At 49.9% G+C, this 14,176-nt stretch overlaps 1 protein-coding gene across 1 annotated transcript in view; it reads right to left on the reverse strand.

Moving 5' to 3' along the window:
* Positions 1 to 14,176, reverse strand: part of ARID3B (AT-rich interaction domain 3B) — a 47,882-nt gene that overhangs the window by 7,931 nt on the left and 25,775 nt on the right. The window contains exons 3-4 of the mRNA XM_052659699.1: positions 12,293 to 12,364; positions 12,005 to 12,077 (exon numbers count right to left, since the gene is read on the reverse strand). Of these exons, the coding sequence (XP_052515659.1) occupies positions 12,005 to 12,077; positions 12,293 to 12,364 (145 nt within the window). The remainder of the gene's footprint in view (positions 1 to 12,004; positions 12,078 to 12,292; positions 12,365 to 14,176) is intronic.

A 14,176-nucleotide genomic window follows, 5' to 3' on the forward strand; every position in this document is an offset into this window, starting at 1 on the left:
GAGGGCGCGGCCAGGCTCCTTTCTTGGGCAGCCGGGATGCTCGTCAGGAGGCGTGATGGATGACTGTCATTTGGCAGCCCCGGGATTAATGATCTGGAGGTCAGAGGGGAGAATTCCAGCGGGAAGGGTCACCGTCCGGGGCACAGTATGAGACTTGTTGCCTTTTGATGGCAAGTCCTTTTACTGTACACCGGCTGCTCCTCCTCTGCGTTGCCCACCACCCTCCCCGCCAGACCCCCTCCCACCCCCACTCTGGCTTGCTGCGGTCTCACTGACTGCCTGGTGGACGTCAGGCCAGCTTGATTAGAGAAGGGCTGTTTGTTTCAGCTCCTGCTTCTCTCCCCTCAAGGAATGGCATTTTCATCTCAGTCCTCGCACGCTGCCCTCGCTCTTTTTATAGGGTAATTCAAGCCAGAGTAGAGTGAAGGGTTCCACGATTATGATGCAGCAGCAGTGTGAGCGCAAACACATGGCACTGCTGCGGTGGTCCCAGGCCGCTTTCCTCAGTGTAGGAGGGAGCCAGAGGTCTCGAAGACCTTTGTCCTGACAAAGGCCATGGAGTTGAATCCAAAGGATCACTGGTTAGATGCCAGAGGACTGCCGGCATGCTCCTAAGACACAACAGCACGCATGCTGGTTAACGCCTCTCTGTGCTGTCTGCACATCAGACTTCATCCCTGTCCTAAGCAAGAGGTCTCACGCAACAAAATCGGTCCCCCAGCAGAACAGGGCTAAGGTCTCCCTTCTCTGCGGCTGGTCTGCCCGAGCCTTCACGGCCTTGCCTTGAGAGTCCGGGAGGACCACTTCCAAGGTTCCCTCCCATAGGACCCGGAAGCTCTCAATTCCAGAAGCTTCCGGAACATCTTTACATGTGACCCATCCACTTCCAGGTCTGATGTTCACACTCAGCTCCCCTTCATCCCCTAGGCGAGCTCCCGTTTCCCATCCTTGCCTCTTCATTCAGCAACATCATTGCTCTGAGAGGTCCTGGGCAGGAACCTCAGAGGGAGACTGCTCCTCTTCTCTCTTCCCCACCTTTAGGTTGTCTGGAGGCTCACCGATTCCTCCTCTGAGGCACCTTTCAAAGCTCGCTTGCTCTCTACAGCCATCACCCTGAGCCAGGTCCTCACTGGCTCCCCATTAGAGGCCCCAGCAGCCTTGAATCCACGCGCTCAACATGCATGCTCCTGCCAGACAATCTGATGAAAACACCACTTTCACCCCATTACTCACTTCCTAGTTTAGACTCTTTGTGACCCCACTGACTGTAGCTGAACAGGCTCTTGTGTCCATGGAAATCTCCAAGCAGAAATACTACAGTGGGTTGCATTCCCTCCCCCAGGGGATCTTCCCAACCCAGGGACTGAACCCTGGTCTCCTGCATTTCAAGCAGCTTCTTTACCATCTAAGCCACCAGGGAAGCCCCCACTTAGAAGATTATGTATGATGTGTCTCAAGAACATTCCAATAACTTACTCTCACTCAATCAGCTGGGTCTTCTCACCCTCACCCCACAACCCAAATTCTTTCTCCTCTATTTTTTGGGTTTTATTCTTCCTCTTTATCAACTCTAAAATGATGTGCTCAAATCCTCCTTATATGGGCCTTCAATGCTCACTCTCCCAAGGAATAATTTTCTAACTACCTTGGTTCGAATATATTTCTTTCCTCTCCGAATATCTATTATAACCACTACAAGTTCCACAAACAATTACACATATTTCACTTATGCTTGTCTGGTATCCCAGGAGGAGTGTAAGCTCCATGAAAGCAGGGACTGTTTTTTCCTTCATCATGTCTTGAACATTATAAAGTTTAATACGTGAAACTACCATGCAGATTGAACAACGTGCTTCTCAGAGTCAAAGCAACCAGCTCTGTGCTAACCCAACGGGGAATATTAAATGCATTTCCTCCTGTCGCTGGTGTGGCCGCCTGGGTCTGTCACTAGCTCTAAGTGGCTAATGCTGACAGCCCTGAACAGAAGTCACCCTCCCTTCTCGGATACTGGCAGGTTCATGAGTGTCACGACCTTTATTAAACAGACTAGGGAAGTGAGGACTCTAGCCCTTGGCATCTGAGTCTTACAATACGAGGACCAGCAGCACAGGAATGGATGGAGAGCTGGGGATTTTGAGACGGTAAGGAAACCATGAAGTCATTCACTGGGGCCACAGAGAAGGGGAGACAAGTGTTAAAGAGGGGAAGGTGGCCGGGTTTGAGATATACACAGAACAGGCATGGCTGAGTCAGTGACCACCAAGCTGGGCTTGCCCAGATGAGGGTGTGCCGTCCTTCAGAAATGTCTCCTTGGAGAGCCAGCTAACACATGGCTTTGGAACTCCACTTGCGAATAGCTTTCAGAGTTTATACTATTTTCATTTGATTCTCTCCATGGTGGTGGATCTTCAAATATAAGGGTGTGTTTTACTTTTAGAAACAGTCATTCAAGGAAACAAGCCAGGAAAACAGGACGAAGTGAGCAGGTGGTTTATACTGATTTTGTGTGAAGATGAGGTGTGGCCATCAAGCATGACAGACTTCCTCGTGGGGCTCAAACTGCCTCTGAAGGCAACTCCCCAGGGAGGAATTATAGATTCCCTCAGAGCAGTCACTGGACTAAATGTCTAGTCATTTGAGATGACTTCTTTCAAAGAGAACAACATCACAGATGTGGAAATGTCATTAAATATTCGCCTCTTTATAGTCACACAGCAAGTGACTGCGTTAGGCTGGGAGTTGCCTAGGGGCATGGGAAATGGGCATGAGCTAGGAGCTCATGAGCTAGGAGCAAAGTGGCATTCTGAGTCCCCAGGGTGACCTCTCCCCTACACCAGGGCTGCTCTGCCACCCAGCCCCACTCTGGGCATGCGGGGGTCGTGATTTCTCTCAGCGGAGGCCCTACTGGCTGGTCAGGCACCCCAGTTCCAGGAATCGGCAGGTAAGAGGAACAGGTGTTTTCCTCCCATGGATGGCCCTCCACAAAACCCCTAAAAGGAGCGTCCAGGGCAGGTGGGCCCCTCAGTCCCACCAGAAACAAAGCTGACCTTACCCTGCAAGCCAACTTTAGATGACATCATGGCTTTCTCACATTAAGCAGCCAATCGGACATGAAACCTGCCCTGGTTTTGATTCTTTCGACAACTAAGAGAGAAGCAGGGTCCTCAGGCTAGTCTGGCTCTGTGATCTGCTCTGTGCTTAGTGGACCTAGCAGCCATCTCCTGTGTCTCAAAGAGACTCAACTACGAAAAGAGGGGGAGAAGAACTTTTAGCTGAGTTTCCCTCCCTGAACAAGGAAAAAAAACCCGAAAACATCATACTGGGGGGTGGGGACGGAGATTGACATATTCAGGCCTCAGTTTCCCTGTCTGGCTGAAGCAGGGAATTTGGACTAGATGACTCCAGCTCTAAAGTCCTATGAGTCTAGGAATAAAAACTCGAAGTTCAAGTCCATACGCAATGCCTCTTCCTGTAGCCTTGGGGGGAAGTAGGGGAGCTTCTGGCCGACCCTATGGGCTCAATTACATCTTACTCTACAGAGCCTCTTCACCTGAGAGACAGCAGGCCTCAGTCTACAATAACAGCTAAAGCAACCTGCAGAGAGCCAGGAAGGAGGCCAGCAGCCACTGCAGAGCACTCTCCGTGGGTCACCAGCATTGGCCCTGCAGGGAGCCGAATCCCCGCCCCCCCCCCCCCCCCCCCCCCGTTACGCCTCCCAGAGTGGGCAGGAGCACGTTGCGGGAAACCCTGTGGGCTGTCAGTCACTGCTATCAAAGCAGGCGCTTGGATTGAGAGTAATTAATCATGGTCCCTCTGACAGCAATCCAGGGCCTTATCTGTACCCCAAGAAATGCCGCTGGTCTCCAGTTCCCTCCTCAATAAAGGAGACTGACAGTTCCAACAAAGAGGCCCCTTATCAGATTGCAGCCAAGGAGCCTGAAGCAACCCGAGGGAGATGCAGAAAAGGCTTTTATGAGGCTGGGACCCAGGGAAGCCGCTGGGGGGTCCGGGGGCTTTAACCCTGGGAGGTGGGCATGCCGCTGGGCGCTGGCCCTAGTGCTGCTGTCCGGAGCCCTCAGCGCAGATGGAGCCAAGCAAAGCCTGCTCCTGGTCCTCGGCCTCCTCCCTGGCACCGGGACTGGAAACGCAGCACAGCAGGGACGAGGGAGGAGCAGGGAGATGGTCTCCTCGAGCATGGTGGGCATGTTAGGGGAGGGCCGCTTCCTCCCCACCACAGAGAGTGGGCACGTTCCAGGGATGACCAGAAGCAGTCGGGGGCAGGGACCCAGGACAGAAGGCACATGGCTGCCTTCCTGCCTACAGGAAGGGGTGAGAGCCCAGGACCCAGGGCGTGGCCCTGCCCAAGACCCTCGCTGCTTTTCCTGACTTTGAACAAGATCATTAATCATTTCCACAGCATGTCAAGAGAGCTGGGAGCCTAGAAGAGTCAAGTCCCCATTTAAGCGGGCACGCAGAGAGGCAAGCAAGCCTCCTGCTTACTCCTCTGCATATTAATTCCTGCCCAGCTCTAGTCTTGTTCCCCAGGAACAAGTAGGGGAATGACTGGTGGTATTTCGCCTGTGACTCGCTCATGTAGAAAATATTTCCCACTGGGACACTAGGCAGCAGGGAGTGGTGGCGTGCCATGTGTGTGGAGCTGACTGGTCTACAAGTCAGGGTGGAGCGAGGATGCGCGGATGTCCCGATACTGGACTGGGCCTACACGCACCCTTCAGCGCTCTACCACGAGCTCTCACTGAGGAGGCCTGACTGACACAGGGCTTAGTGCCTAGAGCCTACATGAGCGTCTTAAGGACACAGCCCACCAGATCTTCTCTGCTGTGTACAACCCCACTATCCACTGCTCACAGCAAAATACAGAACATCTCCAGCACTCCAGAAAACTCTTCCATTATCCTTCCCGATCAATACCCACTCACCACCCAACTCAGAGGTAACCATTATCCTGTATCACTATAGGTGATTTTCTTGAACTTTACACAAACCGAAGAATGCAGTATATATAGTTTTCTGTGAATGGCTTCTTGTGTTACACATTAGGCCTGTGAGAGCCATCCCAGCTGGGTACAACGGTAATCCATTCTTTGTTATTGCTGTGTGGTATTTCCTGCACCAGAGGACTAGGCCACCGTTTAGTTGCCCATTCTACTATTGATGGATGTTTCAGTTCTTTCCCGTTTTTGCCTATAATGAATGGTGTTGCTAAGCATACTCTTGCGTGTGTCTTTTAGTGAACCAGAGCTTTCATTTCCATTGGGGATACACCTGGAGGTTTAACTGCTGGGTAATAGGGTTGGCATTCATTTAGCTTTAGTAAACACCACTGAACAGATTTCCAGTAGTGATGCCCATTTATAGTCCCACCAGCAATGAGTGGAGTTCTGGAGGCACCACAATCTGAGAGGCTAACTTCAGACCCACTACCCTTCTTGATACTCTAGCTCAGACCAACCGCTTTAGGTGAAGTTTAATAGCACATGCAGTCTTGTACTCTGCTACGGCTGATAATAAAACTAGGGCTATGGTGGTGCTGTTTCCTCCCATAGAAACTATGCTCAGAGAAGAAAACTAAGGAGTTAGAAGGAGGTGGACTGTCGGTTCTCTGCTTCACCTGCTGCTGATCAACAGACCGGCCTGAGCTGTCCAGGAGAAGGGTGGAGGGGCGACTGGGGAGAGGCCCAACAACTCAAGGCCATTCTCCCTGAGCAGTGCATGGCTGTCTGAGCTTCCATTGCCCATCTGTGCCTCTAGCCTCTCAAGACCTAGCAGATGTTCCCACAGTGTAAGCAGGTCAAACTCTCGCTTCAGACTTTCCCTACACCAGTCCTTGGATGGCCTACTGAATACTGGCTCATTTTGGAACAAAGGAGGCCAAAGTATCAGTCCATGGAATTCTCCAGGCTAGTGGGTAGCCTTTCCCTTCTCCAGGGGATCTTCCCAACCCAGGGATTGAACCCAGGTTTCCCACTTGCAGGCAGATTCTTTACCAGTTGAGCCACAAGGGAAGCCCAAGAATACTGAAGTGGGTAGCCTATCCCTTCTCCAGTGGATCTTCCTGACCCAGGAATCGAACCGCAGTCTCCTGCATTGCAGGCAGATTCTTTACCAACTGAGTTATCAGGGAAGCCCTCAACCCAATTTTACCAAGTGCTAAAAGTACCAATCCATGATTTTGAAGGGGAAGAGGCTGAATTTAAAGATAATAATGAGTTATTCAAATTAACCATGCCTTTCAAAAACCAGGGATCTCTTCCTATTATCATGGATAACTGGTTAGTAATAAGGTATTTAAAAGTGGGGACATGGGGCTTCCCTGGTGGTCCAGTGGTTAAGAATCCACTTTGCAACACAGGGGACACAGGTTCAATCCCTGGTCCAGGAAGATTCCACATGCCTTGGGGCAGCTACGCCGTGTGCCACGACTAATGCTGGTGCTCTAGAACCTGAGAGCCTCAACTACCGAAGCCTGTATGCCCTAAAGCATGTGCTCCGCAACAAGAGAAGCCATCCTAATAAGCAGCCAGCGCACTGCAATTACAGAGCAGCCCCTGCTTGCCACAACTAGAGAAAGCCCACATGCAGCAATGAAGCTCTGGTAGAGACCAAAAAAAAAAAAAAAAAAAAAGTGGGAGGGGAACCCTAGCACTAGAACATCAGCCACCACCTGGGGAGAGAAAAAGATCTGGCCTAAAGCAAAGGATTGATCCTGAGACAAAGATTTGTATTTTGGACTTTCATTTGGGCATAAAGTTGGAAAATGAAGCCCCAGAGCATATTTTATCTGACAAAGACAAACATATTTTAGTCTATCAGGAAGAGTGTCCATGGCACAGACCATTTAATGCAAGGTACAAAGAATATATGAGGAACTCCCTCCACCAAGAGGCAAAGCAATATATGTCACGAACATTTCCTTGCCTGAGATGGATAGATAAGCACACAACAGAAGGAAAAACACTCAAATTGCACTTTGAGGCAGGCCAAGCCCCTTTCCCACAGTAAATTATTTGTATATACACATCAAAAACAGATCCAACAGTCCATTTGGGAAAACCAAGGTCAGGGTGCAGCCTTGAACAGAACTGGTGGGGGAGGGAGGGCCGTTCTCCAGTGCAGTCCTAACACAACTTGTCTTCCATGCGACCAACAGGCCCTCCGTCGGGTGTGCCAAGCTGGCGCAGGGGCTGGAGGAGAGATCCTCGCTTGCGGGCACTTGGTTAGGGGGCCCTTGATGCTGTTAGGGCTTTTCCTGTGCCCCCCTAATCCTGCCTTGACAGACGGCAGCCTCTGTGCCACCGTGACCCGTCACATCTGCCCTTCCTTGAGAGACAGGCTGTCTCACCCTGAGATGAACACTCTTCTTGCATGAAGACCTGTGCCCCATGTTTATCAGCTGGATGCTGTCAGACCCTCCCGGGCCCTGAGCTGTGGAGGTGGGCCACAGTCCCTGTGGGGCTTAGAAGGCTGAAGGAGAGCGGAGGCTTGTCCACTGCCCCAGTGGGAAGTGATGGAGCTGCTGGTGCTAGGGGGCAGTGCGGGTGAGACAAAGAATCCTGGCCTGGGGATGAGGAAACGTGCTAAAGCGGCTTTGTGGCCTCAGGGGAGTCATTTAACCTGGGGGCTGGTTCTTCATGGCTACTGTGATAACCTTTGCTCTCTCTATCCCACAGAGGTGGAGCTATGGGGAACAGTATATCAGATAATGGGTTGAAAGGGTTCTGTAAAGTACATAGGGTAACAATAATAAAATTAACAGCAAAATCATTTTCCTCCTCTTTGATGAAATCATACTTCTGCTTCACTGCCTGGGGAACAAGAGAACAAGCTCTTCTCCCTCAGTGACGAGGGAAGAATGTTCAAGCCTTTGCTTATGAGACTTTCAAATCAACACCTGCCCCCCTTGCCCATAGTACCCCCTGGAAAATCTACCAGGGAATAAATAACACCTCAGAAATCACCCACAGTGAGTTAAATTAGTCAAAGAATTTTGTTTACAAATATTTGACTGTTCAAAAGAAGGTGATTGTATGTCTTACACACACACACACACACCAGCATGTACACATGGCAAAAGGTGAGGAAAACGGGGCATCAGAGTTCTGAAATCTAACCCATCTTTCTACAGAAACGTCTGTGTGGGAAGCACAAGCAAAAGAAACTTGTTTAGTTCAGTCTGGCTTCACTCAGCAAAAGAATAAACACATGATTCTGCAAGGAAGGTACTGAAGCATTTGGTTTGGCGGCGGGGTGGGGTTCCCTGGTGTAGTTTTTACACAACTATTTTAATAGAAAACTGCTCAAGGGGCTTTTCTTCTATTTTGGTTATGAAGGGTGGCTCATTGTTTGCTTACAGCTCAACAGACACAACCACGGACACATAATACAGAACAGAGAACTTGGAAGAAACTTCCAGATTGACTCTAACCAAAGCCTTCTCTTTTTAGAGATAAGGAAACTGTGGCCCCTGGAAGAGGAAGGGTTTGCTCAGGATGGATGCTGGCCCCAGCTTCACCTGCCTCAGTCCACAGGCCTTCCACAGGTTGCAGCAGCCGTTCTGAGGCAGGCAGGACAGGCGCCTGACTGGGCACTGCCTTGGCCTCTTCTCAAGTGCCTTTTGGGGCAGGTTTCTCTGCTGGGGGTGGGGGAAGGGGTCACGAGGGTACAGGTCACCCAGTCTGGGCTAGAAACCAAGGTACCTTGAGCTGAAAGGCCCATCTGCTGCAGTCAATTCACCCAAACATGTTAACAAGCCGGAGAGACCCAGCACAAAGCAGCAGTTATGGCCAGGCCCCTCTCCCACTGCACAGCCATTTTATCACCTGCAGCTGCAGTCATTCGGGGCTACGGGCTGGTTGCCACCTCCCCTGGAGCCCGGTGCACTTCCTCTGTGGTATAGCTTCTGTGTCAAAGCTGCCCAGCCCACTCACGGCCCAGGTGGGCATCACTGGGCCTTTCAGATTATGGCTGCTTTCTGGGGCTCCTCTGAAATCAACTGCTTATCCTTCATCTTAGCTCTGGAGGATGAGCTGCTGACCCACTGCCAAGGTCTATGAGGCTCTTCTTTGCACCCAGCCAGCTAACACAAGTGGGCTCCTGAGTGCCCCAGACTCCAATGTAGGAATGACAAATAAATCACAAATGTCTAGGGGCCCTTGGTCTCACCATTCTGCAAAGAGAAAAGACAGGTTAGAAGCACAAACTGCTCCCAGTCCCCTTGAACCACTCATTCTAAATTTAGGCCATCAGACATGAGTCTTCCAGGGAGGAGATCACTGTGATTTTAAAGAGAACAACCTAACCTCCACAGTCTCCTTGCCTCAGTCTTCCCTCTTCAGCCCAACTACACACTGCTTGCCACAGCGAGCTTCCTGAAAGCACAGCTCTGGCGACACTCCCCGGGTGTTCCCTTCAATAACTCGGCTATGTCACAGACTGGGAGTGCTACCTTCTTGGCTAAACACAACTCTTCACAATCTGATGCCACCTGATTCATCTAGGCCAGACAAGGGTTCTTCCAGCCCTGTCTGGACCACATATACACCACTGCATTTCTGCCTCTACTCTTGCCATGCTGGAGCTACAGCAACTCTCGGGTCCCTGCACTGCAGCCTTGGATGGGGACCAGCACCCACTCCGCTGGCCCTCAGCTACAGGCGGGAAGTTCCTCCCATTGCCAGACACAGGCCCTGCCACCCTCAGGTACTGCTCTCTGAGTGGAGCTAGGATGATTTCCCTGAAGAGTTTCTCTGCAGAGGAAATTTCTGAACTTCAACTTCTTTCCTACCCTTCTATGGCAGTGGTTCTAAACAGGGGGACACTTTTGTCCCTCCAGGGACATTTATAATATCTGCAGACATTTTTGGTTATCAAGACTGGGGAGGAGCCCCACCACAAAGGACTATCCAGTCCCCAAAATCAATATGCTGAGGCTGAGAAACCTTATACTAGAGTAATTAACAAGTACCAAAACTGACTCGACTGTTTCCCTTCTATTGTTGACACTAGCAAATAGTGAAATACCGAACGTAAGTGCTGAAGAAAGAAAAAAGATTTACTCAGGGCCTGAATAACCGTACATAGACAGGATCAAAGAGAGTCACTTCTGCTTTGGGTTCACTCTGGAATAGACTAGACGCAGTCTGGCAGCCCCAGTGCTGTGCAATAGCAGGACACTCAGCATACATCCCTCTGTACTCCTGACCTCCAATCACAGGCAGCTAATTGGGGGTGGGGTGGGGGAGGGGAGGCTCCCCACCACCACCGGGGCAGCTGAGTTAGGAAAACCAACAGGACTGTTCCGACAGGAAATGTGTCCTGAGCAGGGCTCCTCCCAGTCGCTGCCCCCAGGTCTGGCCCTGTGCTGGCACTGGGGACACGGAGAAATGACAAAGCGGCCGCCCTCAAGGAGAGCCTCGCCTAGTGGGGACCCAGAGCAGTAAACACACAATTATGGATCTTCACTCTTGGCTAGGCTGCTATAACTTCCATTTTCCTTTAAAAATCCTTCTGGGAAGGGAGAAAAACAATAAAGCAGAATCTAAAGCAGTGGAGCCACACTGCTGATTAAAATCTATATTGCTATAGCAGCCCTTCTGAGACGAGATCGGCTCCTGGGTTTGCACCAGCTGGGCTTGTGGAGCTTGTAAATAATTAAAAGGTAATTGGAAGGGGAGACCAAAGTATTAAGTGGATTTCTCTCTCTCGGGCAACCAGGGAGTTTCATTGCTGCCAGTCACATTATCTTTCGGGATTATATTCTTGTTTTTTACTGACACATGCAGCTCCAGATAACAGTTGGAGGAGTAAACTAATTAGGGCTGCTTAGACTGCCTTGATAGGCTTGGAGATGAGGGGAAACCGAGACTCAAAACTTTCGATTGCCTTTGCAAGCAAACCAGTGGTAATAGGCACACTACTAAGAAGGCAATGAGGCTTTGGAAGGAGCGGGACAGAAAGAGGGATGAGGTTGGTGGGGAGAGGGAGAGAGGGAAGAAGAGGAGTTAACTCAGGATCTTTCATTGCTGGAGGCCGTCATTACAGCCCCACCTACAATAAAGAGGAGGACTTCATTCCCAGGTCTCAGTAAAGGAGCTGACACAGAAACCAAGGGCTACACGATCAGGCAGGGTCCCCGGGAACATGCGGGCAGGAGCAGCTCCCCTAAGGCTTTGTCCTCAGGATGAAGAAGATGTCGCCATCCAGGTTGCCAAGAACTATCTCCTAGAGAGGCTGGGGTTCTGACCATGCTTCCTGAGGGCTGCCAGCTGGTGAACCCGTTGCTGTGACAGAATACAAAGCCAGGAAGTTGAGTCACTGTGGGCTTAAGACTGAGACATGCCATGGTCCCAAGTGGAGATGGCTGGGGGTGGGTGGGTGCAGGAGAATGAGAAGGAGACAAAGACCAGAAGCAGGAAAGCACGATGTCTATGTGCCCTACGCTTAAACTGCAGGAGCACCCCAACCAAGCCAGTGGATGCAAAAGTCAAACAGCCAATGGATAAGGGGAAAAAAAGTTAGCTTTTCCTTCCTGTGGATCGTTTCAGAATCCTCCCAACACAACCTGGAGGGCCTCCATTTTTTCATTGGCCATTCTAAGTCTGTATTAAGCCAGATGCACCAGCAGGAAGCCCCATATACGAGTTTTAAGTGATATCCAGGACTACTTACTATAAGGCTAAGAAAAAAAGTGTATTTGAATTTGAAATGACTCCAGAGACCAGTTAATCAGAACAGTGACAAGAATAAAGCAGGACCGAATTTGGATGATCATTCCATTCATTTTCTACCCAGGCCCTCTCTGCCCTCTTCAACCTGACTGTCAGTTATTCAGCTAAGTATGGGACCAACTGGCAATAAATGGCTCTTGTCCTCCTGGGCTAAGATGCTGGCACTCCACAGGGAGGATGGCTAAGAGTGACCTGGACACAGTGGGCACTCAATAAATGTTCAGTGAACTGAAATGATGAGTAGGGTGCACACTCACCCCTCTTCTGCATAAAGACGAAGAGGTCATCCAGGAACTCTTTCCTTTCCGGGTCACTGTCCAGTTCATACAGCTGCGATTCCGAACCCACCAGAGAAAAGAAAAAAACACACCACAGTGAAAATAAATTCCATCTTATGTAGGAAGTCTTACAACAGCGATACACAACCATCTGAATGACTACAGATGTGACTCACAGGCCACTTCTATCCTCATTCCTTGGGGAGCAGATACAATAACCCACTGCAGAACGGCCCCTTCTGTTATCACGAAGGAAACATCACAGACCTTGGCAAAATCACGAGAGATCTCTCTTCCCCGGCCTCCATCTGCATCGTCACTCCAGGCCAAACCACCATTCTAAAGGGGAACGAAGCAAGAGGTCAGAAGGCAGGGTCAGTAGGCAGGGAGTGAGGGGGCAAGGCAGTCTTTTAGGGCACAGAGGGGGACCCTGAGCAACTGTGCTCTCCTGGCTCACACTGAAAGACCGACCGCTTGAGTAACTGCCTCTGCCCCCCTAAAAGGGACATCTTGGTTTTGTGCTTTCAATTATGGTTCCAATACCAGAGGGAGTCAGGTAGAAGAATCGTCTTCATTTGCTGGAGGGGAGTAGGTGTCACTTATACTTGATAACCCTGGAAGAGGGGACACAAAGGCCTAGCTTTGAGAACTGGCTCATCCCTAGTTGATGTTCCGGAAGCCATCGTTCTGAGGTGAACCATTTTTCTGCAGGTCCAGTGTGGCATACGTTTGTATGTTTTATGGTGTGCCTGCAAATTATACGGTATGTTGTGAAGATACCTAGCCTGGCCTCGTGCACAACACTTCAGTGGAAGATAAAGGGTCAAAGGGAGCAAGATGAAGATCTCGAAGATCTTGTGGTCTCTCAGCCAAGACTCACCACCAGAAGCCCTAACTCTAGTGATTAGAACTGCCTAGTGATATGAGGGCCCCCGGGGCCTGAGATTACTCCCAAGATATAGAAGAGACTGTTCCATTAGGGTGAAGTTCATTTTCATTAGAGAAGTAATGAAAACCTAATCCTAATTTAATTGATTAGGTCAAACCAACACCATTCAACTGATCGGGAGGAAATGGCAAATACGCTTTTGTTTATGTTCTTAAAATCTGCTTCCTGCTTTTATTCAGTTGAGTAACTCTTCTTTCTCAAATCAGGCATCATCTTCTACCTAGAGCTTTCCCTTCACACCCAGGTGCACAGGTTCTCTGGAAGCACTCTCTGTTCATCTTGAGCTTAGAATATGACATATTATTTTGGAATTATTTGTCATCCCCACATACTGTAAGCTCCTTGAAAGCAAAGTGTCTTCATCTTTGTACCTGTAGCACACAACACACTGCCTGACAATTTTAAGGCTCCAGTGAATATCTGATCAACTATAATCATTGTTAAAAGGCATTAACTTATTATTTGAACCAATTAAGCACCTCTTCAAAAAAATATACAGACACGTATATCACACAGGAGAGTCTGAAAGGCCCTCTGCTAGTGGAGAGGAAGAAATGTCAGAGCAGAAGTCACCTGTTCACCTCATCCCACCTGTCAGTGAAGGACCCAGGGATGGCACTGGACACACTGAGACCATCACTCTCTCTTCTCTCCCTCAGGGCCAAAAGTGCCCACATGCACAAGCACACATGTGCCAGCCAGCTGGCTGGGGTGTGTAAGTGGCTGGGGAAGGACGTCTCGGGCTGGGGAGTGGGCTGAGCTTTGTGAGAGCAGCAATTCACCATACACCAGGTTAAGGATAACCAAGAAGAAGTGACACCCTGTCAGTTGACATGAAACAGGCTCCATCAAATTGTTTCCCTGCTTATCTACTGAAAGACGTGTGTAAGGAAGTGCTCAGGAAATGCTATCTGGCTGTGCTCACATCATCTCCCCAGGCAGAGGCTGTAGAAATGTTCCTACAGCACCTTCAGCTCAGGGAGGCCAACAACCAAGTGGAACACTGTTTCAAAAAAAAAAAAAAAAAGCTAAAACCCACGCTGTAATTACAGTCAACAGAAACCTGGTGTCATCTGGTGGCAACTAGCACAATGAATAATCAAGATGAATTATGCCTGTCAGGTCAGCAAAACCAGACAGAGTTACGGTCTCCTTTCAAAGGCTGCAGCAGGTCGCCCTAATGCCTAGTGATTTCGTTTGAG

The sequence above is a fragment of the Budorcas taxicolor genome, chromosome 21 (genome assembly GCF_023091745.1).
Source record: "Budorcas taxicolor isolate Tak-1 chromosome 21, Takin1.1, whole genome shotgun sequence".
Lineage (NCBI taxonomy): Eukaryota > Metazoa > Chordata > Mammalia > Artiodactyla > Bovidae > Budorcas > Budorcas taxicolor.